General features: G+C 58.6%; 1 protein-coding gene across 1 annotated transcript in view; it reads right to left on the bottom strand.

Moving 5' to 3' along the window:
- The window catches only part of CSPG4 (chondroitin sulfate proteoglycan 4), a 29,301-nt gene extending 5,822 nt beyond the window's left edge, over positions 1-23,479 (bottom strand). The window contains exons 1-5 of the mRNA XM_072870575.1: positions 23,316-23,479; positions 9,061-9,224; positions 4,304-7,885; positions 3,534-4,013; positions 2,898-3,074 (exon numbers count right to left, since the gene is read on the bottom strand). Coding sequence (XP_072726676.1) covers positions 2,898-3,074; positions 3,534-4,013; positions 4,304-7,885; positions 9,061-9,224; positions 23,316-23,400 — 4,488 coding nt within the window. The 5' untranslated portion in view covers positions 23,401-23,479. The remainder of the gene's footprint in view (positions 1-2,897; positions 3,075-3,533; positions 4,014-4,303; positions 7,886-9,060; positions 9,225-23,315) is intronic.
- Positions 23,480-27,274: the final 3,795 nt, after the last annotated feature.

The following is a 27,274-nucleotide window of genomic DNA, read 5'->3' as shown; positions in this document are numbered from 1 at the left end:
TTCCCCCGCTCCTAATGCTGTGCCGTATCTTGGTCTCGGCAGACCATGGGGATGAATCCTGCACTGCCAGACAGGTTCTGCCCATGCTCCCCAGAGCTGCCTTTCGCCCTCAGGATGCCCCAAAATCATGGGGTGCATGGACCAAGCCTTCCTGAAGCTCATGCAGGGCGGAGGGGCAGGGTGCTCTGCATCCCGTGGCATTGCAAGCCTGGCCTGCATCCTGCAAACCCACAAGACAACACCCGGGTGCTGGAGGAGCTGCTCAGCTGGCCGTGCTGGGTTAGATGAGCTCTTTTCTGCTGTTTTCAGCTGGCCTAACCCAAAACATTTCTTGAGTGGGTGTGGGTGCCGACAGTGAAATTAAATCCCTCGGCAGTCCCTGCGGGATGGCGGGAGGCAGGCTCAAAAACACAGCTTTGGAGAGACAGGATGGGGGAAGCACTGCTGGACACATGGCTGGTGTGGGAGCTGAAGCCCTCGCAGCAGGAACTGCTGCTCCACCACATACGTGCACCGAGGTTTTTGGGCTGCTCCCCCTCCCCAGCACCCACAGTCAGGTCACTTCAGCGCCCGGTGAAATTGCAGTCACACCCGGAGCTTGGTGCCAAGGAAAACTCCCCGTGGTCAAAGCCCGCAGAGGCATTTGCAGGCGGGGGGACCGGCAGGCCCGGGGCATCGCTGCCCGCTGGGGACGGGCACATGCGGTGGCTGGAGAGGCTTTGCTCGCTGCCGAGAGCCCGTGCCACTGGAGCTGACCTGCTTCACCATGCTCCCCGTCCTCTCTGAATTATTAAAGCCTTCCGCCTGGTTCCGGCTCTTGCTTACTCGGCTTATGTTTGTTCAGCCTCCTGTGTTGCCTGTGCTCTCTGGGAGAGCGCACGGGGAGGCAGCGAAATAGCGCCGGGAGCGTGTCTGTGTTTTGGTGCAGCAGCGGAAGCCTTTTTCTTGGTGGCATCCAGACATCCTTTCTCCTGATGCAACCCAAAAAGCTGCTTGGGGCAAATCTGCCTGGTCCTTTCCAGGGGGTTCTGCTTCAGGGTCTGAACCCTGCCCGTTGTCTCCCCAGCCCTGCGTGGACTCTGCACCCCCGGCGTTGGCAGGCACAGGCAGCAGGGGAAGGCTTTGTGCAATCCCTCTCCTGGACCCGGCCTGACCTTTAAACGCTGAAGTCATCTCTCACCAGAGCACAAACACTGCAGGGCCGGGCCCCTCCTGAGCCCTGGGTTGCTTCAGCATTGCTCCTCCTCGGAGCAGGGAGCCTTTCCCAGCTCCGGAGCCCCTCCTGCGGGCAGCCGGGCGGCTGTGATCACCCCTCCCAGGGCCGGGGGGATCCTAAGGGAAAGGCGGATGGACCGCTGCCTCGGAGTTTATTTTGGGAGCCTTTTCTTTCTTTTCACCCTTTTTTTAGCGTGGTGGCTGGGAGGGAAGGACATGCTTTCCTAAGTGCCTTGCAATCACTGGGTTAATGGGCTGGCTAAAAATAAGGCAGGGAGGGAGTCTCCTCCTCCCCTTGCACAGGGCCAGCTCTGTGCATCTGCCTGTGCCCTGGGCAGGATGCATGGCACTGGGGACAGAGCTGCCTGCCCTGCCTGCTTCCCCTGCCTCGGGCCCACCCTGCCAGAGCCAGCCCGGAGCAGCCCTTTTGGGATGCGCTGGTCCTTAGCAAGCAGAGAGGAGCTTTTGTGCCTCTGGAGTGGAGATGAGGGGCTGCCATGGGCCCAGCAGCTGAGGGGTTAACACATCTCTCTCGGGAGTGTGGGGATTTCGGCACAGCTGGGGCAGATCTTGGAGGCACCACTTAATGCACAGTGGGATTTGTTGGGAGTGGGCTGAGTTTCCTGGGCTGGGGGGTGTAACTGAGGGCAGCATGGGCAGGCACAGAGTTAGGGCTGGCTGTGTATGGGGGCAACCCCCCCAGACTTTGCTGGCAGCCCTAGCCCCTCTCCCTGATTCTAGGTGATGCCTGGCCCTGGGCAGGGCAGCCTGTGCCCTTCCCTTTGGGCATCTCTTCCAGAGCCCAGGCTCCCAGACACCTTCCCAAAGCCACTGCGATGATCCTGGTGTGATGATCCTGATGGAAGCAGCTGCTTTCCCTGCTGCCAGCCTGGGAAATCCTGGGATGGGTGAGGATAGCCTGGGGGGTTGAGGGGAATGACCCTGCTAGGCCGGCACTCCTGCATGTCTTCTAATAATTTCTCTGCTGCAGTTTTGCGCTAGTGATCCTGAACAGGGCAGGGAGGTTTCTGAAACAGAAGGTGGGACTTCCAGCAGCAGGTGAGACCTATCTGCTTCTGACTTGCCTGATATGAGCATTAGTTATCTCACGCGATGCATGCTGCTGCAGAGGGGATAGGAAACCTGGGTACAAGGAGAGGTCTGAAGGCTGCCTAAATAATTAAGTATTTCCAGTGTGTGCTGATGACGCTTGCTTGCGAAGAGCAAGCTGCTCTTCGTGCTCCCAGGAGTCATTCCGGGACCTGGGGAAGGGCGAGCAGGGTGCGGGTCCTCAGAAGCGGGAGGCGAGGAGCCGCTGCCTGCCGCCGTGGCAGCCCGGCTCCGCCGAGCCCGCCGTGCGAGAGGGAGGGCGGGAGGGGAGCGCTGCTGCGGGGCGATGCTCCCATCTTGCGGACGGTTTCAGCATCGGCGGCGGGGAGGGACGGGGGGGGACAGCCCGGTCTCCGCCTCCTGCAAAGCCTCGCCCCATCGCCGGAGCCCATCGCCTGCCTCTGATCTGCAGCCTGGCTCTGCTGTGCCCAAATTCCCGGGGGTGCGTGACCAGGCTCAGAGCGGGTCCCGTGGGGTCCCCACGCTGGGCTGGCCAGCCCTGGGGTGTCCTAACGCTGAGCACCCAGGGCCCGCTGGGGTGGCTGCCCACCCCCGCGGCATCCCACTCTTACCTGCAGCCCGGCGTTGACCCTCAGCCGGGGCCCCTTGGAGCTGCGGGGCAGGATGGTGATGAAGAGGGTCCTGGGCTGGCTCTGCCGGTCCATCTCGGAGGCGTTGGCCAGGAGGGTGAAGCTGTCGGCCTGGGCCCGGGGGCCGTCCTGCCTGTACTGGATCTGCTGGCTCTCCACCTGAGGGGCAGGGGATGGGTGACCCTCCTGGGAGGACACGGGCCACCAGCCCCGCTGGGGAGGGGAGCTGTGCACCAGCCTGGGAGGAGGGAGGGAGCCAGGCACCTACCACTGGCTCTAGGGCATCCCTGCGGGATGGATCCAGCACAAAGACAGGGAGCGGGATCCCCATGGGAAGCAGACCTGGAGCCCAGCGTGGGTGCTCTGCCTGCATTCCCACCCTGTATCCCCAGGTGTATTTAAACACACCTCAGGGGTTGATGTGTTCCCTGTCTGCAGGGCAAACCCACCACCCCAAACCCCTCCATCCCAAGGGCAAATATCTTTGATGGGGAGAGGAGCCCTGCAGCCCTCCCCAGCCTCCCAGTGCCGCTGGGGGCTGGAACCCACCCCCGGCCTCTTCCCAAACCCCCTGGGAAAGCAGTGTGGTGGGCAAGCGGGCACTCTTGGCTGCTCTACCTCGCTCCAGGTGAAGCTCTGCAGCCCGCCATCCTCAGGCCGTTCGCTGTTCAGGAGGGTGCCAAACCGGGGGGGCTCGAGCACTTTGAACTCCACGCCGAGAGCCGTGAAGTAGGCGTTGGGGATGTTGAGGATGCCCGTGGAGAGGGTGATGGAGCCGCCTCCCGGCACCGTGATGTTGCGGACATCCAGGGGGACGGCGATCGGGAGCACGGCCAGACTCACCACCACCCCCTCCAGAGGGTCTGCACCGCTGGCCGTGATGTCCACGACAAACTGGTCACGCTCCTCCTCCGGCTTGGAGTGGAGGTAGAGGACTCTGCCGTTATTGATGTCCTCCTGGGTGAAGGACTGGATGGGGTCCAGGCTGGGCTGCTCATTCGAGTCTCTGCCGTGCTGAAGCATCGCCAGGAAGCCAGAGGCCGGGAGTCTGCTCACCAGGTAGACTATGTCTTGGGGAGGGATCTCTTCGTGGGTCACCTGGGAGTGTGGGGGAGACAAGGCATGAGTGGGGGGCTGGTGCCTGTGAGGCTGGGCTGCCCCACAGCCCACTGCTGTGCAATCCCCCAAGGCTTTGCTGTGGGACGAGCTACAAGAGTCACTTTCTTGCCGAGGCCATGCCTGAACGCCCCCTCTGCCCCTGGGCAAAGCCTGACATAGGCACGAGTCCTTTGCTCTGGGGCATGGGCAGTCCCACTGGTGGCTGTCCTGGTTTAGTGGCCAGCAAAGTGATGCAGGCTTGGGGAATGACTAGAGAAGGGGATACTCACCAGTAAGTACTCCTCCTTGATCCCAGCCGCTTCCCCCTGGAAGACGTGGATCTCCTTGTGGTTGACTATGCGCAGGGGGCTGGGATGGGTGTCCAAGAACACGCTGATGGCCAGCGTGTCCTCCACCACCACCTCATTCGCTTCTACAGTGAACTGGAGCTCATCCCGGGTGTTCCTGCTCCCGTTGTGGCGGTAGGAGATCTCTCCAGCTAGCAAGTCCCTCTGGGAGAAGGCCATGACCGGCTGCTCCCCTCTCAGCACAGTCCCCCACCTCGGGGGGGTTGTTATCAGGAACCGTATCTCTTCATCTGACCTGATGTCCATGTTAGTCTCCAGGCTGAGGACAGAGGAGTCAATGCTCCCTTGGCTGCCTTGGTGGATGACTAGACCGGTGTTGTTGACTATTTTGATGTAGGGGTCTGATGCCTGTACTTCCAGGAGGGCCGTGGTTTGGTGGAGGCCATCTGAGACCTGTAGCTGGATCCAGCCCCGGTCAGCCCCTGAATGGACAAAGAGGATCTTCTTCTTCCTCAAGTCATCCTGGGTGAACCGATAGACCTGGTGGTTTCTGTCATCGACGGACACGATGCTGCCAAACAAAATGTCCTTCCTTGCCAGCACCAGCTGCGTGTCAGAGAAGCCAGAGTCCTTGTCGGTGAAGGCGATGTCATCTGTTGTCAGCAGGTGCTGCCCATTGCGCACCACATTGAAGACCTTGTTCACCACCTGGACCGGGGTGTGGTCATTGATGGGTTGGATGGAGACCCTGAAAACACCTCTCACCTCCTCCTCATCAGGCTCAGCGCTGCCCTCGCCCTGCCTGATTGCTACGAAGGGGATGTCGTCCTCCAGTGTCTCGGAGTCATCATGCTGGTACAGCAGCCGGCGGTGGAGGATGTCATCGTTGGTGAACTCTGTGATCTCCTCTCTGGAGGCCCAGCCGTGGGATGCAGCCCAGGCCAGTCTCCCGTGTGCTGGCCCCTCAATCACTTCATAGAGGTAGTCCATGCTGTTCATGCTCTGTACAAACAAGTGGTCCTTGGAGATGACGGCTTGCCCCCCTTCTGGCACAGTCAGGAGGACGTTGGTCAGGGCTGGTGCATCGGGGTCCCCACCAATGCTGATTGTGTAGGTATAGACAGGAGAGTGCTGCTCACCAGTGCGGACTCGAAACTGGAAGGTGTCCTCAGCTTGCTGAGAGTTCCTGATGGTTGCGCTGTAGCTCAGGTGGTTTCTTTGCAGGTCATCTTGGGTAAATCCAAAGCCTTCGGTCAGCCTGTTGCCAAGCAGCTCCAGGTTTCCCTTTTTGGGAGCCTGGATTATCACGTAGTGGAAGGGGACTGGGGCAGAGTTCGGATCTTCCAACATTGCCTCCAGCTCCTTACTGGTGATATTTCTGTGCCGCTTGTTCTTCATCTGGAGGGGGACCATGGTCCTCATCTTAATGGTGGCTCTTTTAATCCTTATGAGAAAAGTGTTGTTTTGCAAGACCTTCTGCCCCACCTGGACTTTGAATCTCAGCTTCTCCACAACATCTTCCAGCCGGTGCTCTGGGTCTGTGCTAAAATACTGGATGCGCCCTTGCTCCAGGTCTTGCTGGTGGAAGGACTCAACTTTTTTCCATTCCCCTCCCATGCTCCCTTGCTTCTGGACCTCACCATACCTTAGGGGCTCTGTGAGGACATATAAGATGGTGACCCGTTGTTTCACGGCGTTTGTCTCCACTGACAGATTGGCTGTGGTAATGCGTGCAGCCCCTCCTTGGGAGATGGAGAGGCCGGTGTTGTTGTGCAGGCGGATGTCAGGGTCAATGGCAAGGATCCTCAGGGTGGCAATGGGGCTTGGGACTGTGCCGTCCCTCACCTGCAAGGTGAGCTGTAAGTTTGTCCCACTCTGGTGCACGTAGACTATGTTGCCTGCTTCCAGATCCCTGCAGGAGAACTCTTCGATGGGCACTCCAGGGTGAAAATCATACTCTACATAACCCTCCTCCATCTGCTGGCCACCATGCAGCTGGAATTCGAGGTCATCACAGGATGTGTCATCATCTAGGACCTGCAGGATGTCCGTGGTCAGGTGTTTCCGTGTGTGCTTCAGGATTGTCATGTGGTTCCCATGGGGAAAGATCACCTGTGGGGCATCATTGATGGGGTTGATCATGATGGGCAGCAGGTACATCTGGCCCTGCCGCAAGCACTCTGGGACCCCTTGCTGGGCGGTCACTGTCACCTCCAGCATCAGCTGGTCCATGGGCCCCTCAGAGCCATCGTGGACGTATCTGACTTTCCGATTCACAATGTCCAACAAGGTGAACTTCCTTCTGCTCCTGGACCCAGGAATGTCCAGCTCCAGCTGGCCATGCCTAGGGTCGTTGGTGATGCTAAAGAGGATTTGGGACTGCCGGATGTTTGCAAGGCTCAAGTCTACTGTTGGCTGGGCGTGCTTCCACTCCAGATAGGCCGTGCCCCCTTCAGAGACAATGAGGGGGCTGACATGCAGCAGCCTGCTGATGTTGGTGAAGGCAGGTGGGAAGCTGTTGTCTGGCTGGCATGGTTCCACCACCAGGCCTGGTGCTCCCGACCAGACATCTGGAGGTGCGGAGGTGGGTGCCTCATCCTGCTCGTACACCTCGTCATAGTCCCAGTAGTGCTCCTGCTTTCCACAGCCTGATGTGATGTCCTTTGTGATCACGGCATCTTGCAGACTCCTCCTCTGCAGGTTTATCCGCAGGTCCTCCAAGCAGCCAACAAATGAGTTGTTGGTCATGGTCCACACCGAGATGAAAGCAAGATGGTGTTCCCTCAGCCTTTGCAAAGCTTTTTCGTTCATACCTCCAATGAAGAGGTTTCCCTGAAGGTCCAGGTAGTTGTTGATGCCCCGGTTGGATGTGGATGAGGCGTAGTAATCAATCAGGATCTCAAACTTGTGGATGTCCGTGTAGACTTTGACATAGTGCTGCTGCTCATCGCTGATGAAGACGTTGTTGTGCAGGACGATGATGCCATTCCCCTTCTCAACAAACCCTCTCAGGCGCCCGTTGGAGATCTCCAGGTAGAAGAAGTCATTCTCCAGCCCTGCATGGTATATGAGGGGTGCCTGGGTGATGCTTGTCGTTATCACAAATTCGATGGTTGCTTCCTCCCTTGCATCCCATGTGGGAAATGCAATGTAGGAGTGTGGCCCCAGAAACCCGAAAGGGTCCTCGGGCTCTGCAGAGAACTGTGTGCTGCACCCTTCCTGGACCCGGTGGAAGATCTTGGAGCTGCTGTCAGAGGACAGTGGGGAGAGGACATCCAGGCCGTTGAATGTCACTAAGTGGAGGCAACCTCTGAAGGGCGAGCTGGCCTCAGCGAGGTATGGCAGGTCAAGGCTGCCTGTCCCACCGGCATAGAGGCCATACTGGATGTCCAACTCCTGTACGGGTCCTGTGATGTCCACGGAGCTGTTAAAGAGGCTGTCGATGGTCAGCGTCATCCTGCCATCTTCCACCAGCAGCTCCACATCATGCACTGCCAGGTTATTGAGCTGCAGCTCTGCTGGGGACTGCAGCGTCACCTCCTCTGAGCCCAGCTGCAGCCTGGCCTGCAGGGAAGGACATGGAAAGTGCTCAGCTCAAGCAAGGTGACATGCAGCACAGGAGACATCTCTCCACCTACCAGAAATACCTACTGAAGCATGGACTGTTCCTGGGGGCTCACAAGTGTTTTGGTCCCTCTGTTCACTACTCTTCACCCTGCCCTCTTCCTCCTCTGTGCATGTTCCTCCCTCCCCAGCTAGATCCCCCTGTGGGCATGCCTCCTCTGTCCTGCTCTCTGAATTTCTCTCCTTTTTCACTCTTTCTCAGCAAACCCCAGTCTCAGGGCTATTTTCCTGGGGTATTCCATCTCCCAGTCCTGCTGCCCCACTGCCGGGCTTTCCTTCTCCCCCCATGGAGGAGCCCTATCAGATGCTGGCTTCTCTTTCCCTGCTCCATCCTGCCCACTGCCCTCCATCCCTGCAGCCTGGGCTGCTTCCAGCCCTTGCCCTGGGAACTGGCAGGGGAAATAGCAGGCTTTGCTCCCCACAAGCAGCAGCCTGGAGCCTGCCTAAGTAGAGGGTTAGCTGATGGACCCTGAGACACACGGTCTGCATTAGGGAGACCTCCGGCCAGCTGCTTGCTTGCTCTCCTGCTTTGGTTTAGATGTGGTTGGTGGCCCAGCCCAGGCTGTAGGGGAGGCAGGATGTGTGCCTCGGATGCTCCCTGCTCTGTTCCTCCATGGTGGATGCCAACACCACAACCACAAGAGGGAATTTTATTCTTCTGTCCCTTCCCATGCCCCAGTTGGGCTTGTCCCATGGTGGGATGGGGGAGTCTGCTGATGGAGACCTCTCCTTTCTCTGAATCATCTCTGCTCACCCCTTCTCTTCACTAACCCCTTGCACCCCGAGGGTGCTGTGCACAATGTCTGGCCATGCAATGTGCATGGGGTGCCAGAGTCTGGGTGTCTCCATCATGCTCCCCAGCCTCACCCTAGGTAGTGGGTGAGGAGCTTCCCAGCTGGAGCCTGTTTCTCTGTATTCAGCTGATTCTCCCAAGATTGTGTCCACTCTCTTCTTAAACTTTTAACAACCCCTGGCAGGGGTCTTGACGGCTCAGTTGTCCATGCTTGTGTCTGGCTCTGTGGGCTGCTGCATTCAGGTGCTGCCCCTTCATCCTTGCACTGGATGAAGCCCTGACCCGTAGACCCCAGCCTGCGTGGGGGTGCCAGGGTGCTGACCTGCAGGGTGCCAGCTCGCAGCTGGAGCAGGAGGTGGTCGGGCTGGCCGGCGGCCAGGAAGAGCAGCCCACTCCCCTGGCTGGTGTACAGCTGCAGGTGAAGCCGCACCGTGCGCGAGGCATCTGCCAGCGGCATCTCCACAAAGCCGTCCCCGAAGAAAGAGGCTGGGGAGAAAAGGGAGAGGGTCACAGAGGGAAGGGCACCCTCCACAAGCCCTGTCTGTGTGGGTGCTGTGAACCTGGAGCCCCCCGAGCCCGCCCATCAGTCCTTCCCCTCCTGGGTTCCCTGTTTGCCCTGTGACAGGGTGCCGGAGCCCGGCAGCCTGGAAAGACCCTCAGGGGAGTCTGATTTTCTGATTTTCCTAGGGGAAGGGGCTTCTAGGGGCTGGGTATGTGGATGCAGAGGCTGTGTTTCTCCTTGCCCATACAGCATTTAGAGGAACCTTCCTCCTTGTTATGTGGCTAGGGCAGATGCAGTAGCACCTATCATCGGGCCAAGTTCCCGAGTGTTAGGAGGCAAGCCTTTACCCTAATGAGTCTTCCCCACTTCTGCCACAGCTGTCTCCCTTTGGAGGAGTATGAACCCCTCCAGTGGTGTCTGCGCTGTGCCTTGGCCGGATGCCCCAGATAGTGCCAATTGCTGCTGAACAGAGAGATGCTGCACGAGAGCCCTGGGGGTGCCACTGGGTAAGCCAACACCATGCTCTGCTCCTCTCCCTATTTTATGCCACTTTCAAACAGCTCTCCATATCATCCAAACATTGCTGACATTCACCCTGAAGGTGGCTGCTTCGTCAGTGCTGGAGGAATAAATGCATGTGCCTGCGATCCATATGTGGATGTGACACTGCATGGAAACTTCAGCTCAAACAGGGTGCCTGAAACTGCAGCTGGAACGTATTCAATGCCCAGTATACATCAGCCTTACAGGAACTCAGCGCAATGGCATGCGGTCATGAAATGAAAGACTGTGTCACAGGGCATACGTGGGAGAGGGCAGAATTAAAAGCACAGGGAGCGGCAAGGCTTAATTTTACAGTGCTTATACTTTTTTGCTGGCTCAGTGCACGTGTGTGCATTTGCATGCATGTGAAATGCGCGTGTCTGCAATGCACTGCCACCCATCCTGGTTAGCTCCAGAGCAACCCATGGCAAAGTTAACTCTGTGCTTGCAGGGTGAGGCATAAACACTCAGAAGACCCAAAGTCTTAAATATTTGGGGAGCATATGTCGGGGGGGGGGGGGTGAACATGCACGTTTTCAGTCCATATGTAGTCACGGTCCATAAAGCCTGCTGTACTTGAGTTTATATGTGCGGAGCTTGCCTGCTATACTTCACTATTGCACTTTTTGTCATCAGACTCATGCTTGCGTTTGGGCTCCCACATGCAGTTTGCTGAGGTTCCATGGGGCAATGAGGATGAGGCTTTGGCTTCTCCCAGGGTCCCAGCCCAGACCCTGCTCTCTTTTGGAGGAGGCAGGGATGGAGGTTGGGTGCTGGGATGAAACCAGCCTCCTGCATGGTAAGGTCTGGCTGTAAACACCCATGTGTGCTCTTACAGCTGCTTTTTTCCTATTGCCCAAATTTCTGTGGGGCTGACCAGGGTGGGAACGGGCAGGAATCGGGCAGGCTCCCCGTGCTCCGGCAGGCAGGCTTTGCTCATGGGGTGGTGCAGCAAGTGAAAACTCAGCAACAAGCAGCCACAGTTGCAGAGGGTTTGAAACGAGCCCATCGTTAGAGGTGACAGTGAGGGTTTGCCTGGCATGGACAGAGTTGGAGCACTCTGCTTTGGCTTTTTGTGTTTTCTTCCGAGCTGAGCTCTGCAGTGTCCTGCATAGGGGATGCTCTTCTGAGCCCTTCAGGAACAGAGAGGCTTCCTTGCCCACACTCCACGAAAAATAATTTCCTGCTGCTGGCAGCAGAGAAAGTGCCTTGGCTTTCTCCTGGGGTCTGGGAGAATAACATGGGTGTTGCAAGGACCGTCACCCCACCCGCTCCAGGCAGAGAAGAAATGGAAGCATGGAAATATCTAGCGCTTGCTTTAATACCAAGCCCTTTGCTCAGCTCAGGGCAGGGCTGCCAGTGCGCCTTACTCAAGCCTGCTCATTTCCTGGCTCTCATGCCTGCCGTTGGCATGGGGCACTTTGGCTTCCTTGTCCTCTTCGGCCTAGCCAGTGACTCAGAGGAGCTTTGCCACTCTTCCCACGGCCATGAAGGGCTCTGTCCTCTCCTGACTTGCTCCCTCCTTCCAGTGGTCCTTGCAAAACCAGCCAGCCCTGGTGTGCCTTGCTCAGCGGTGGCCAGCGCCGGTGGGAGCCCTGCCGGGCACTGCCTGGGGCTCTCAGCACCGCCTTGTCCCAGCATTTGGTGAGCAGGAACGACACAGCACGTTGCAAAAGGGAATTTTCCTCTCCCTCCTTGCACAGACACAGGCGACCGTGCTTGGGCCCCAGCAAGGTGTGCACACATGCGTGCAATATATTGTGGTCCCTGGAGACATTGCATGCACATTATGTGCTGACTCCCATTGAAGTCCCCCCATGTGCGCACGCTCTGTGCTCCAGCTCCCACCAGGATTTTGCTATGTTTCGGTTTTGTGGCTTCCCCTAATCCCAAAAATGTGCTCTTCAGATGGGCACTGAGAGGCTGGTCTCACAGGGAGGCAAGGCTTTGCTGGGGCCAGACCCACCAGCAGCTCCATTGCCAGCCCAGGGGCCAGGCAGCGTCTCCCATGGGTGCTGGGGATCACGTTTTGGGGCTGGAGGAGCCGGTCTGGTGCAGCCAGCCTATTTTCCAGTGTGACAAGGGGCAGCAGCTCCTCCAGCCAGCACATTTTGTCCTGCCTCTGTTCTCCCGAAGCTGCCAGAGATGCTTTTCTTCTCTTTCTCTCATAAAATACTACTAATAAAAAGTTACCAAAAGCGCAGACACCCAGGGGAGCTGTGCTGTTTGCTGGGGGAGGGAGGAGGGACTCCGGCTCTAGGAGGTGCTGGGATTTTTCTCCGGCAGCAGAGCAGTGTGAATTACTGCTGTTTGTCTTCCCAAATTCCTGCTTTATTTCAGGGCCGCTCTCCTCCTCTGCTCTGCAGCTTGGCCAGGATGCGAACGCTGCTCGACCTGTGGCATTTCTCTTTCACAAGGGACTCGCAGCTTTTCACCTTCTCCCCTCTTCCTTGCCCTCCACATTGCAAAAGATGCAGAAAATATGGCTTGCTGGATTTTGTTTTTTTTTGCCCTGGAGGAGCCTTCGTGGCACAGGGTGCACTACCCCGACTGATCACAGCAGCTCCAATTTGGGCATGCACGGAGAGGGCAGGGATGCCCCTGGGTACCCAGCCACATCCGTGGGCTGGCTGTGGCTGAGCATCCTGGCATCACCCCATTCGGATGCACTCCTGTGACCCAAAAGCACCTTTTCCCAGGTGATCTAAGGGTGCCATGATCATGCCATGACCCGAGCTGAGCCTCATCCCTGGGTGGGGATGCCCGAGCTGGCCCTCCCTCCCCCGTCATGGGGAGCCCTGGGTCTCCATGTCCTGGCCGCAGGTCAGGGTGGCCACTCCGTCTGTCCTGCTCGCCCTGGCTAAAAATAATTGATGTTCCTAGCTTGCCATGTCCCGCAGGAAATCACTGCCCCTGCCTTGCCAGGCCGATGGAAAGGCGTTGCCGAGGCGAGAGGGGCCTCCGTCACAGTTTCCGAGCAGCCAGCCAGCAGCCGGCAGATTATAGGCTGCAGTGTCATTTGCGCTGAAAAAAACCGAGACGAGCCAAAAACTCTCAGCAAGGGGCTGGGAGCGAGGCCCCAGGCGTGCTCGGCTCCTCCTGGGGCCGGCAAACAAGCGAGGGCTCTGTGCGAGCCGACGCTGCCCCGGCACCCGGCCCGGCACCCGGCCCAGCCGCCAGCCACGTGCTGGGTCCGGGACGCCTTGGCCCTCTCCCCCTGCTCCTCCAGTTGAAAACACGGCGGGTTTGGCCTCTCCAACTGCTGTTTTTTGGTGTTCGGGGAGTATTTTGGCACCCCAGCCCCTGAGCAAGCTGGCTCTGGCAGCCTGGGGAGCAGAGCCCAGTGCTGGGCAGCACCGCGGAGGGGAAGGGATCCCCGTCTGCCCGGGGGGCTCCGGGCTGGGGGCTCCTGGAGTGCTCTGGGGCCCAGTGGGGCCGGTTTGGGCTCTCCTCCATGTGAGGAGACATCTCGGCACACAAACTTCTCCCACCTCCTCCCCAGCACGTAGGAGGACGGAGGAGCCAACTCCCAGCCCAGGCAAGGGAAAGTGCTCGCAAAGCTCAGCACGAGGCTTTGAAGAGCAAACCGGTGCTGGACGTGAGGGTTTTTCGGAGTGGGGAGACGTCTCCTGGGTGTGCAGGGGGAAATGTGAGCTGGTGGATGGATGCCTTCCCTGCCCGCAGGCTCCTACCCCAGCTTGGGGCATCCCCAGCTCTGCCCGTGGGACAGCTGGATGCGTTTTGGGGTGTGCATGAGGAGGTACATTGGTGCGTGGAGGATACAAACGAGTCCCCGAGGGGCTGCAGGGCCTCCTGTCACTCTGCCCAGAGAAGGATGCTGCGGCCGAGGAGGAAGGAGCGGAGCAAACCCTGCCTGGGGAGAGGGAGCACGGTGCCGGGGAGGGACTGGCCGCTCAACAAGGCTTCATTCAGGCTGCGGTGGGGGGCAGGTGGGGTCCAGGGCTGGTGGCCCGTGTGTGTTTGCAGGGAGGGGACTGGAATGCATTAAAGCAGCTCTTTAATTACCGGAGCGGGTGCCAGGAGAGCCCGGTGCAGACGCACGCGCCCCCCTGAAAGGCTCTCTGTGTTTGCAGCCGCTTCCCGCCCCAGCCACACCAGTTTTCTGACGGTGGAAAAACAGCTGGGGAGTGAAGGCTCCTTGTTGCCCGAACAGCCCCGGGCTTATGTGGCTGCCGCTGCAGCCCAGCCCGCCGGCTGCCCTCCTTCCCGCCTGCTGGCCGATGCCAACAAGTGGCCCCTGTGTCTGCGGCATGCCCGGTGCTGCTGAGCCCCCATCACCGGCATGGGGTGCTGCTGGGGTGCCCCATGGCCAGCCTGGTGCATTCCTCCTCCACAGCATCAGGAGCTTGTTTCGAGGCCCTCTCAGTTGTTTATGGTTGTTTTTTTTATTTTATGACTTTATAAGGTAGCGAGCTCGCTGTTGCCGGCCATGCTGCGCTGCACCCACAGGCTGTGCAAACACCGGAGGGGCTTGGGGGCAGCCGCCCAGCCCTGGGGATGCTGCCTGGCAGCTTGAACCCCTCTTGGCCCCCCTCAGCGTGTCCATGAGCTCCCGTCCCTGCTCCCAGAGCAGGCAGGGTAGGCAGGACCAGCCCTCCTGCCTCTGCCGTGGGTGGCCCTGGGCTTCAGCCTCCCTAATCCTGAGCCTGGCTCTGCGATGCCCGACGGGACCCGCAGCCCCCCGTGCCCCAGCTCCATCCTGGGCGGTGGCAGGGCTGGGCTGTGCCCCCGTCCCTGCGCAGGGCGGAGGGGCCGGGGGAGGAAGGGATCCGATGGACTTTCTGAGAAAGGCTTCATTATGTTACACATTCCCTTCGTTTTATGGCGTGGTTTTATTTATGGCCGGGGAAGGAAATGAGCAGCTTGCGAGGCAGGCTAAGGCAAACACAGCCGCTGCAGAGCGGCCCTTGGGTTTGGCTGGGGCTTTGCTGGGAGGAGGAGGTGCAGGGGGGACTGGGGGGCTGCTGCCTTCAGGCATGCTCAGGGTCCTGAGAGGGTGGCTGGGTGCAGCAGGAGGGCTGAGCACCCGTCCGGCTCTCCGCAGTGAGGAAATCCCAGTGCAATGGAGATGGATCACACGTGAGCCAGTCTTGGGCTGCAGCGATGGCACCCAAGCCTGGTGGGGACCTTGGGACATCCCATGGTCCCCCTCGTGCTGGCAGGACCCTCCTCCGCAGGCAGCGTGGGGCTGCCTCCAGGATAGACTCAGACACTTGGGACGGGGCTGAGGCAGCCCAGCAAACAGCCCCTGCCCTGGGAAAAGCCTCTCCCCACTCTCCTGCTCCTGGGGTTCAGCCTCAAGATTTACGGGGTGGAGTGGCATCGGCACGGATCCATCCCTATTGCCATAGTTCCTGCCGCGGAGGAGGGCTTTTTCTCTTTATCCCCACTTCCAGGTTTTATTCTCCACAACTCCAGCTGGCGATTGCAGCTCCCACACCCCGAGCCAGGGCTGTGCGTGCTTTTCAAACCCCGGCAATGGGAATGAGAGCTCCAGTTCTCGCCTCCCACCCTCCACCTGGTCCTCCCTCGCAGTGGGGCTCCCCGAGGCTAGCGCTTTCCAGGAGTGCCGGCCAGCGGAGATTGCTGGAAAGCAGCACCCGGGAAACCACCAGCAGAGCCGCGGCTGATCACTCTCCTCAGGGCTGCTGACAGCCAAGCGCTTGCCATAAGTGGTCATCACCCTTGTTTTGGGTGCGGGAAGAGAGCCCCTGGGCTCAGGTGCTCTGCTTTGCCCCCATTCCGTCCCACTGGCCCCTGCCTCCCAAAGCAGATCATCCACCCCTACCTCTGGCTGCACTGCACTGCTTTGAAAACCTCCGCCTGTGTTTATTAATTCAGTTCCTCTCCCTGTTTCCCTGCCAGCTGCTCTCCTGCTCGCTTTCCCCTGGCTGCTGCCTGACAGCTTTGGGGAAAAAAAATGCCTTTTTGCAGCCCACGGACTCTGGGGTCAGTGGAAAACATGCCCCCTGCTAATTCTGCGCTGCCTGGGAGGGGGGCTTGCCGTGTCGTCCCATGTCCTGCCAGCCCTCGACCCCCTGCCCAACGTGTGTCCCTGCTCCTGGCTGCCTCCCCCATCCCTACAAAGCAGCATGAAGGAGCTGGAGGCCATAAAGCGGGGTCCAGGAGGCTTGGCTGGAGCTCTGGAGCTTCAGCCCTCGCTTATCCAGCGTGATTTTACGATGATTCAAGCAGCCCTAAAGTTGATGGTATTTCCTGCGCTCTCCTGCTCGGCCAGATGCAGAGCCGCGGAGGGGAGGGCAAGGAGCTGATAGCTGGCACTGCCGCAGCCCCAGCCGCACGTTGGCTGCGTCCCCCTTACAAAGGTCACGGTGCTCTTAGGAAGAGCTGGGGGGATGCATCCCCAGGGCGAGCACCCCCGGAGCCTGACGCGAGTGGGAGCAGGGATGGAGAGCTTTTAATGACATGTGGCTAAACGGCTCCGGAGGGACTTAAGGAATAAGCCTGAGCTGGAAGCGGTGGTTGGAGTTTTTGCCCTGGGAAGCGAAGTGGGGGGAGAAAGTGGGAGGATTTGGGGAAGAGAGAGGCTCAATGGGGCTTTTGTGCCGTCCCCTGCAGCATGACTCAGGCTCACTCAGTCTCCTACTGCCAGGAGAAGTTGGCCTGGAAATATTGTATCAGCCCCAGAGGACGTGGTTTCCAAACCATCCCAAGTCGGGTTTTGTTCTATTTTTTGACCCCTCTCTTTCTTTCTTTTTCTTTCTCCCAAGCCGTCTCCCCTCTTGCTGGCTGGCAGGCTTTCCAGCTCCACCCTGCACATCCTGGCCCCCGCTCCCACAGCTTTCCCTACCCCAGCTCCGTGCCGGCCGCTTCCCCCCCAGCGAGGGAAGGACTTGCAGAGCTGCTGGGGTGCATGCGGTGGCATGTGAGGGGACAATCCCAGCAGGAGCAGGGGGACCTTGGGGGAACTCTGGGCTGGATGCTGGTTTATGGGGGAGCGGGGCACCCAGGGCGCACATCCCACCTGCACATCCCCAAATCCCATCCCTGCCTACCCGACAGAGCCGATGCCCTGTCCCGAGCCGGTCCCTAGCCCTGGCAGAGGGAAGGAGCCTTCCTAGGAGCCGGCGGGAGGAGCAGCAGAGCCCGGCCAGGGGATGCTCACAGGCATCCCTGGAACGGCTGGACGTTACCGGAGAGATCCTCGCCTGCTGTCAACAAACAGCGCAGCCGCCGCTGGAGAGGGGCCCGTCTCCGGCCGCCCGGGCTCAAATGTTTCCCAGCCTTGCTTGTGTGCGTCTGCTCTTGAAGTGCCAAGATGGGGGGGTTATCGGCCAAAGTCGGGATGAGGGGGGGAAGGACGGGCACGAGAGGAGCGCACAGCCTGGCACATGGTGGGAGACGCTGAAGCTCTGTCAGGAGCTACCTGCCAACTTTAATTTCAGCATCCAGGGGCAGGGAAGGAGCTTTTAAAATATACAGCTCAGGGTGATCTGGCTATAGCTGTGCTGGCAGGGCAGCACCCGCAGCACCCACAGCACCCACAGCACCCTGTGCCCTGTGGGGCTACAGGACCACGGCCAGGATGGACTTTCAGTGATGCTGGGTGCTGCAAGGGGCAGAGAAAAGTGTCTCCATGGACAGGGAAGGTGTTTGCAGTGTGGAAGGGGAAAGAGAGGATATTTTTTGCTCATCTGGGGTTGACATGCTAAATTGTCTGCCTTGCAGTTCTAACTGCAAAGAAAATGAGTATTATTTTCTTTTTTTCCCCCTTTCTAGATCTGAAATCTTTCTCTTCTCTTCTCTTCTCTTCTCTTCTCTTCTCTTCTCTTCTCTTCTCTTCTCTTCTCTTCTCTTCTCTTCTCTTCTCTTCTCTTCTCTTCTCTTCTCTTCTCTTCTCTTCTCTTCTCTTCTCTTCTCTTCTCTTCTCTTCTCTTCTCTTCTCTTCTCTTCTCTTCTCTTCTCTTCTCTTCTCTTCCCTTCCCTTCCCTTCCCTTCCCTTCCCTTCCCTTCCCTTCCCTTCCCTTCCCTTCCCTTCCCTTCCCTTCCCTTCCCTTCCCTTCCCTTCCTTCCCTTCTCTTCTCTTCTCTTCTCTTCTCTTCTCTTCTCTTCTCCTCTCCTCTCCTCTCCTCTCCTCTCCTCTCCTCTCCTCTCCTCTCCTCTCCTCTCCTCTCCTCTCCTCTCCTCTCCTCTCCTCTCCTCTCCTCTCCTCTCCTCTCCTCTCCTCTCTCTCCTCTCCTCTCCTCTCCTCTCCTCTCCTCTCTTCTCCTCTCCTCTCCTCTCCTCTCTCTCTCTCTCTCCTCTCTCTCCTCTCCTCTCCTCTCCTCTCCTCTCCTCTCCTCTCCTCTCCTCTTCTCTTCTCTTCTCTTCTCTTCTCTTCTCTTCTCTTCTCTTCTCTTCTCTTCTCTTCTCTTCTCCTCTCTCCTTCTTTCTCTTCTCTTCCCATGCTTTCGGAGGTCCCCCCCCCACCCTGCCTCCTCCGCCTCACCCCTGTTATCCCCCTGGCTTTTCCATCTATGAGAAACAAGCGGCAGGGTGATATTTATAGAGAAAATAAATGCCTGCTCTATTTCTAGTGCAGGGGGGGACGTATAGCTGGCTACGTGGGGCTGTGGGGGTGTGGAAGCGGGCACGCACATCCCCTCCCAGGGCTGCAGGGCAGGACAGGAGGCTTTTCTCAGACACATCTACCTCGGGCCAAAACTTCCCTCTCTTCTCCCCAGCTCCCAGAGGAAATGACCCTGATGGGCCCAGAAATTTCTGTGGGATGGGATACACGAAAACCTTGAAGCTCAGCTGAAGCCCAGCCAGAGGCTGGAAAAGGGAACGGGAAATTCCTCCTGACCCCCCCTCGCTTTCTCCCTGTGCACTGGGGAGCACCAGGGGGGTTTATGGCTTGATAACAGATGGGGCGCATCCATTAACACACCTGGAGATGGCACCGCAAGCATCCGGGGCTCTGACCCCAAACCTCCTCTCCCTTGCCCACCTTCCCCCTGCCCGCCCACAGCAGGGAGGAAAAACAACTACCAGAAAGCCAAGATTTGGGCAAAAGAAGCAGCAGGGATTCACGGGGGCCATCCCGAGCTGACTCACAGCCCATGATGGCTCCTTGAACACCCAGTGAGTCACGGTGATGGATGAATGTTACTGTTCTCTCTCCTTGGCTTGGAGGCACATGATGGGACCTGCCACCTTCAAACCATGCTGTTTGCCCCATGACGTTCTCCGCTCCCATCAATTTTTGGCAGTACCCTCCCTTCCCCGGGATGCTTTCTGTCTGCTACTGTCTGTCTGTCCGGCTGTCAGGCAGCCAAGAGCAGTCGTTGGGCGCAGGGCAGCTCCCAGAGGTATTGCACGGAGCAATGCACAACTGGCGTAGGCAACAGACCCGGGGTGGAAGGATGGAAAATGGGAATTTATCACCGTCTTGGATCCAGGGCATGGGGCATAAACATCTTTCACCCCACCTCGCTGCTGGTTGGCAGGAGGATGCTCGGAGGCCCTATTTGGTCTGTCCTGAGGATAAGCGACAGCTAACGAGCGACAAACCAGGCAGCAAACCTGCATCGTCCCTGTCCCAGGATTGGGAAGAGCTGCAGCAGTCCCACTCCTCTGGTTTTAAGCCCAGCTTTGCAGAATCCAGAGCTGCCCTGACTCTGGGCTCTGCTTTGCAAAGCAGCCCTTGGCTTTGCAACAGGGCACAGCGGGTTCTCTGGTTGTGGCACATTAACAAAAAGCCTCGGGTCCGTTTGCAAACTTCACAAGTAAAATGAACATGATGCAGGCACATCCACACTTACTGCAGCAGCTCAGGGAGAAAGATCATAACACTTTCTCTTGACCTCAGTTTTTCTGTTACATTTACCCTAGAAAAACTCTCCAGGGCATCCCATCCATGTGCAGCATGGCAATGTGCAACCAAGCACCGCGCACGATGGAGATGGCTTGGGGAAGGGCTCATATGGGAATGAGGGGTCTCCGATGGGCAGCCTCCTCGCTCCGTGTCTCCAAGAGGTTTGGAGATATGGGGTGGTGAAGGGGCTGGTTGCAAACTGGGCTGCGCTGTGTGCAGACTTGCCTTGTACCTGCTGGGGTGACTTGGGCATGTGGACATGGCCTGGGATGCCCAGGCAAGACCCGGGAGGTGTACAAATATGAGCCGGGGAGTTTCTAGGGCTTTCCCGGCTGAAGGCTGGGGGTGATGCTAACGCTCAGGGAGGCTGGATTGCCAAAAAGGAGACAAGCTGGAGCCCAGCTCCTCCAGGGACCTGGAAAGGGCTGAGGGAGCAGCCCCCGGGAGCTGAGGCTGGGCTGAGCCAACGCCTGTTGCGAACAGTCTGTGCTTTGAGCTTTATTTAGGCACACAGACAGCATTAGCCTACTGCCTCTGAAGTCCTGTTACTGTCCAGCCTTCAACCTGACGTTAGTTCCTGCGGGTGAGCTTAACCCTGTCCTGCGATCTTGGAGGAATGCACTTATTATGTATTTGCCCACAGCCCTCTGTTGCTAAATATACAAGTGAGATGAGAATATTCCTCCCTGATTCCCACGATACCAGTTTGCATTCTCCCCCCTTTTCAGCCTTTTTCCTGTTCTTTCCCATCAGCTGGAAACTTTTCCAGCTGCTTGGAGCTATGACCTCAAAACATGTGGCGCATTCACAAAAAAGAAAGTTTGAATAAATCGGTTGTATTTCCAAAAGTGGAGGAGAGGAATAGCCAAGGCGGCTCCCTAGAGTTGATAACCCCGGATAAGGCAGGAGGGGTCCTGGCCGGGTACCCTGGGGCAGACACCGTTCCCTGCCCACGAGCAGGTACTCTGCATGGGACAGCCATGGACAAGCCGGGGTCACTCTGGCCTACCCGCGACCCCCATCACCACTGCTGGGGGTCCACCCAAGACTTGGGGGGGTCGCATTTTTGGCACCCCCTTGCTGGAGGCTCAGGGTGAACACTGCTCACAGGGATCCTACACATCCAGTTCCTTCTTTCCCGCGCATCCCTCCTCATTACAAACCCCCATTGAGAAGGTTTTTGGGGAAGGGGGAGCTCAGCCTGCGGGTGACCTCACTGGGAACCGGAGGAGAGCCAGGCTGTCTAAAAACAGTTTACTAAAGCGTCACACTCAGATGTCTAGGGGACAAGTTTTATGAGTGTTTTTTTCTTTTTGATATAATCTGGTATTTGTTGATGTGCATGGTGACTCTTTCCATTTCAGGCTGGGCAGAATGCCTGGGCCCCTGAACCTGGGCTTGGAGGCAACGCAAAACACAGGCTTCGTCCCTAAAAACGAGCCTGCCCCAGCCCCGTGCGCAGCACGCTGCTGATGGCTGGTGTGGCTCTCCCTGATGGGGATGGAGGGATGTCCCAGGGCACACAGCCCATGGGAATGCCTGGCACCGGCGCTGGTGGTCTCAGCAGGGATGCTCCCGAGGGGATGGGGCTCGTGGGAGGCCCGTGCCCAGACCTGGGGTCACAGCTGGCAGGTCTGCTTCAGCCTGGCACAGAAATAGTCCCCAGCATCAGAAAATGGGTGTAAAACCCCTTTCCTTTCCCAGCCCTGAGGGTCGGTGCCAGGCGGGTGCCCATTGATCCCTGGAGCCGTGCCCCGGCTGCGGGTGGTGTTACCTGGGGGGGAATCTGTGGGGGTTGGCAGGTGCCAGTGAAAGCCGCGTGCTGGTTTTGGGGGTTTCTCCAGCCCATTCACCATGAAAGAGCTCGGGAGTGCCAGGGCAGCCCCAGGAGCCATTGTGGACACCCGAGTAGGCAACGGCTCCGCGTGGTGAAATCCCTGCCTGGGATGGAAAGGTCAGGGCTGGAAGGAAGAAGACCACTTTGTTCATTAACAAAGGATGAAAAAAAAAATCCACTCAGCTTGCCAGGCATCATCATATTTTGGTGCATGGAAAAAAAAGAAGGAACAAGGCGGGAGGGAAGGAGAGGAGCATGTCCCTGGAGGCCACCCGCTCGCTGGGGACAGAATGGGGACAACAAGGGACCTTCAGGGATCTTGCAGGTGCCGAGGGCTGGGCCCTGGGATCATCCTCCTCCTTCTCACACCAACACGGGCTCAGATGCAGAAGATGGTTGGGTAGCAAAAGACCAGAGGTGGTCAGTAATTCTTTTGCAAGCTGCTTGGACGAAGCAAGATCCTGCCCCACCACTGGTCGGAGCCCTGGCACCCAGGGGGAGGGCTGGGGAAGAGAAACTGCTTGGTGAGATGTTATATTATTTTGGGGGCGAGTTAGGAAATAAAAGTGCTTTTTAAATGCCCTGCATTTCTGAAGCTGTGGATGCCACTGGCCCAGTGCAAATGGTCGGTTAGACCCTGAGCACAGCTCGGAGGGTCAGGCTAAGGCGCAGACCTGTCCTGAGCAGGATGAGACCTATGTCCAGACCCCGCAGAGCCTGCCAAGGCTCGGACCATCACAGGTACATGCGTCGCGGAGCAGGAGAGGGAGCAGGAGGCAGAGGCACAGGGAGGAGGTGCAGGGTGGGAGCAGGGCTGCGGGATGGCGGTTGGGATGCTGAGGCAGGGGACACTGCCATGCCAAGAACCGTGTGGTCAAACCTGGCCACTTCTTGGGGAAAACTGGATATAAGTCACCCGCTCTGCTTCCTGCCCAGCCCAGCCTGTGCCCTGCAATAACCCCTCTGCCTGGCTCTGTCCCTGTGCAGCAGCCAGCGTGCCCTGCCCTCCCCGCTGCCTGGGGCCACCATTGCCCTGCGACACCATTGCTCCTTCTCCTGGGGAAACCCTCAGCCCGGACAGACCCTGGTGCCCCATCACCCGAGGGGTGATCCTGGACCCCTCTGGGGCTGTGCTGGCAGGAGAGGCAAGCCCCTCGCCCCATGCACCCAGCCACCCTGGGCGCACAGGACAGACGGACGGAGCAGAGCCGGGAGGCGACACGCACCCTGGCAAACGCTGCCCACCTCCGTCCTTCCCACCGGCACTGTCCAAGCCCGCGCTCCTCTCATGAGAGGGGCTGCTCTCACAGGCAGCTACTGTGGCAAGGCCAAACATGGGCAAGGAGGGCTTCCCTACCAAGGCTGCGGGATGTGCCCGTGCTCCATCCCCATGGCGCAGGGCTTTGGCAGAGCGGGAAGGTGCCTTTCTCCCGCGGGCTGCCAACGGCGCAGACCAAAGCCCTGCGGCTCCTGCAGGCACGCAGGGAGCGAGCCCCATTCCACCCAGCAACATGTTTGCGTGTGCCTCTGGGGAAAGCATCAGACACAGCCGGGGTACACAGCACCCTGAGAGCCACAGTGGGCGAGCAGCCCCACTCCCTCCCTCGGCTTTCCCCGCAGGGCGACCTGGCCCAAACACCCTGCCTGAGAACAGGCAGCTGCCTCTCCTTGCTCCTGATGGCTGGGCAACAGGCCTCCCGCACTTCGGGGAGGGACAGCCTGCACCCACGGGTGCTTGCACCGCTCCCCGCTGGGTCCCCAGCCCTCCCAGCCCACCCCGTGCACCCAAAGCCGAGCCTTATCCCCCCAGGTTTCTACTGCTCCATCCCTCGGGTGGGCTGGCAGGACGGGACTTACCTCCGGCTGGGGGTCCCGCGCAGAGAGGCAGCGGCTGGCAGGCCAGCAGCAGCAGCAGCATGGCAATGCCACCTCGGGCACCCATGGTGTCCCCCGGGGCTGGAGCAGCGGCTCGGGCTCCAGGCACAGCACAGCCTCCGCCAGTGCCTGCTTGCAGGCAAGGGCTGCTGCTACTACTATATTTAATAAAGCGGAGCGAGGGAGGGACCCGTAACTTCTCCCGCCTGTCAGAAAGGAGGAATTCGCTCAGATTACAAAGTCAATTTTCTCTCTTAAAGGGCTAGAGGCCCCCGCCCGCCCGCCGCCCACCCGCTGCTCAAGGCGCCCTTGTTCCCGCCAGGGCGAGGCGAGGGAGGAGCGGCCGCCGCCGCCGAGGCGGGAAGGAGCCTGATGTGGGGTGCGATGGGTGGCTCCGGAGACACCGCCTGCTCCGGGCCAAGCGTGGCATCCATGGTTCTCCCTGGAACCAGGCATTTTTGGGGGAGCAAAACCAGCTCCTGGTGTCCTTGCAGACCCAGATGAGTGGCTCAGTCCCAAAGCCATGTTACCCATCCCTAGCTGTATCCCCCAGTGAGCTGGCCTGCCTGCCAGTGCCGCCTTCCCTGCCACCTGCCGAAGCAGCTATCCAAAGCTCGCACCTTTCTCAGCAGGCCTAAAGGCAATCGGGGTGATCCTCAGCCCTCGGGGTTCATAATGGTCCAGCTGTGCTTGCATGGGAAATAGCTTTCCAGCTTCTCCCCCCGGTGCAAAGCCAATGCCACACATGTTAAGGACAAGGTCACAACCTTCGGAGACGCAGCATCCCACCCAGCCTGGGTCCCCACCCCTTGCCCCGCAGAGCCCTGGCAGGTTTTGGGACTCTCCTTGTGCACAGCATAGCTCATCTCCCATCTCTCCATCCCCCTCCAAACCTGCTCCCAGCTCCTGCTTGGATCTTGGGCAGCACACCCCTCCTTCCTCTTGGATGTCTATATTTCAGGTCCTTTTTCCCCTGTGCCGTGTTTCACTGATGGATTACATGTGGCTTGTTTCCTGCTGGTTTATTTCTAACCTCTTTAGGGCCCTTGGTGTGACTTTGCTGTCTTTGGCAGCGTTTGCAACACCTTCCAGCTTACAGTCATCTGCAAACATAATTAATTTGTTGTTTACTCTTGCTTTCAGATCATTAATAAAGACATTAAATAAACCTGGGATGTGCCGTTTTCTCAGTAACTTTTTATGAGTAATTGTCAGGGGCTTGGTAAGTTCATTAGCTAATTCTATTTAGTCTGGGGGTACATATTATCCAGACTTGCTGATTTGTACAGATTCAATTTTGCCAAGCGTTCCCTTTCCTGCTCTTTATCTCAAGGTCTACTGAGGACCTCTGCATTGCTTTGCTTTCTGTCTGTCCTCAGCGGTCCCCCTCTCCTTGCCTTGTTAAGGGCTGATTGAGGGATAGAGGCGTGCAGGGCTTGGCCGTTCGGGTGGATGTTTGATCTCGACTGTCTCCATCATTAGTCATGGGTAACAGGCAGGCTGAACACGTCCACTCCTCTCCTGCTCACAGCACAGGAGGTCCCACTCCCCTCTCTGGAAGGATGCACCAGGACCACCTCCAACCCACCAGCAAGCATCCCTGGGTTTGCTCCTGGGTCCCCATCCCCAGGCTTTCTTTGCTCCCTGCAGCACCGGGGACAAGCCACCGTTTGCCAGGGGAACATCGGCCTCGGGCAAGGGCAGCAAGTACGGCTTGAGCAAGGAGAAGATGGCTCCAAGCACCCTGAGCATCCTCCACCTCGGAGATGCTCGCTGGCCCACTCCTGCCTCTGCAGGTGGGGTTTTCCCTGCTACGGCGGCAGGGGTTGCTACTTGCTGGCTGCGCTGGTTTCAGTGTCACCCGGCACTGAATGGGAAGAGGCTGGTGAGAAAATATCAGAGACAAACCTGGCCCCAGCGAGGACAGAGTAAAACCTTCCCTGCTTTTTTTAATTTTTTTTCCCCTCCAATAAGGAAATTTCAACCCCTGGTTGAAACCTCATGTGTTATCCAGAGAACTGTCCCCACCAAGTCCCCGTGGCAGCCCAGGGCAGCCTGCTCCTGCTGCAGGCTGCTTCGGCCACCCCCCTCGCCGGAGCCCCCGAGCACAGCTCCATGCCACGCATCTGGCCAGCACATTTGCTATCCCTCAGCCAGGCCCTGGCGGCAGCCGGGGATTTGTTTTTCCCTTTCCGAGCCAACATCTGGCTGAGCAGCAGAGGGGAAGAGCCAGCGTGGAGCAGTGCCTTCGCTTTCCAGGCACTCAGGCAGGGCTGACAGCCTGGCTCTGCACCGAAACCTGCTCCAGTGCCGGTGCTGCTGGGGAGAGACCCACATGCTTCCCCCCCAAAGGCAGCTCCAACTGGGGCTTGCCCACTGCTGGCACAGGGAGCCGATGCCTGGGTGCCCCCACCTCCATTTGCAGGCAGCAGGGAGCTGCCCTCGTCCTTTGGTGAGTGCCCACTGTGGGGAAACCCGTCTGCTGGGGCAGGCAGGGGGCTGTGGGCTCGGGGAGCCTGCTGGGGGGTGCTTTGAGGAGGGCTGGGGGAAAAATAAGAAAAGTTAAATTCTTTCCTTCCCCTGCAGCCCGGTGGGCTGGTGTTTGAGGCGGCCACGGTCTCCATCCCTCTGGGCGCAGGGCTGCTCCCCCGCTCCCCCAGCACTGAGGTGCTGGCCGGCCCGCCGGCCTCTGGACGCATTTATTTATCCAAGCCCAGCTTTTATTTAGGATGTGTTTCCATGATAGCCGGTGTAGCGGGAGGTGTGGAGGGCTGCCGGGCACCTCTGGGACACCCCATCTCTTGTGGGAGCCCCACTTCATCCACTGTATCTGAGCCCAGCGTGGGCTGGCCAAGCCAGGAGCCGTTTCAAGCGATTGAGAGCAGCGGAATGCTGGCCTTCACCTGCAGGGAAGGGACACCCCATGCACCCTTTAATAAGCAGAGCTCGGCTTCTCTCCTTGGTTTTTCCCCCCCGACACAAGGTCCCACACCCTGGCTGGGCTTCGCACCAGCCCCGGGCTCCCAGCCTGCCACCCACGAGGGTGGAGGGAGTCAGCCATCCACAGAGCAAGGATGGGGGTTCCTGATGGCGGTGAGGGGCTGCAGCTGGGGAAGTGAGTCCATCTGAGGGAGGAGAGCAGCAAGCGTGCTTGGAGCGCACCGTGAGCGTCTGGAAGGAATATCCTATCCGGTGCTGGCAGAAGGGAGCACATTCACAAATGCTGCTGGGATTTAGCTTCTCAGCATCTGTCTTCCCAAGTGCTGGAGGGATTTTAATAGGAAACAAAGCAAAGCCTTTGGACCCAACATGGCCAAAGCAGTGCCCTGGCTGGAGGTGCTGGGTGGATCTTGCCTGGGATGGTGGGTCCCCAGCCTTGGCCATGTGCCCATTCCTCCAGGAGTGGGACATCAGCTGGGTGCTGTTTCAGCCAGGCTGGAGCCTCTCCTGCCTCGACACGTACGTGCCGTGCAGGCAGCAGTCACCTCGGGGAGGTTTCCTCTCTAATTGCTCAGAGACAAAGCAATGTGAACCTTCTGACTGTCGTTCAAAACAGCTGGATAGATGTGCAATATCTCTGTGTTTGGGCTCACCTAGGGGAGTAGAGAAGGACATCACTGGGTTTGTTCGGTATGTCCGGCATGCCCTGTCTCAGGGTGAGGGAATGAGCTCGAGGAGGAAGAGGATGCTGCAGGGAGCTGAGGATGCTGTGGGGAGTTGGGCTGCTGCCCACTGCATGAGGCAGGAGAAGCACAGCCCCATGTCCTCCCAAGCCTTTCTCTTGTTTCTTTGCAACCACCAACAAAACAGTCTTTGTCTGGCAGAGACTTGTGATGCTGTTAATTTAAGGAGACAAACAGCTCTTCACAGAGTTTTGGGGCCCTGAGTGCTAACTGCCCGGACAAGCCCCATCTGGGCTCTCACCCACACCCTCCACCTCC

Source organism: Ciconia boyciana, chromosome 8, assembly GCF_034638445.1.
Source record: "Ciconia boyciana chromosome 8, ASM3463844v1, whole genome shotgun sequence".
Taxonomy (NCBI): domain Eukaryota; kingdom Metazoa; phylum Chordata; class Aves; order Ciconiiformes; family Ciconiidae; genus Ciconia; species Ciconia boyciana.
The sequence above is the reverse complement of the archived record's forward strand: the minus strand, read 5'-3'. Positions and strand labels throughout refer to the sequence as shown.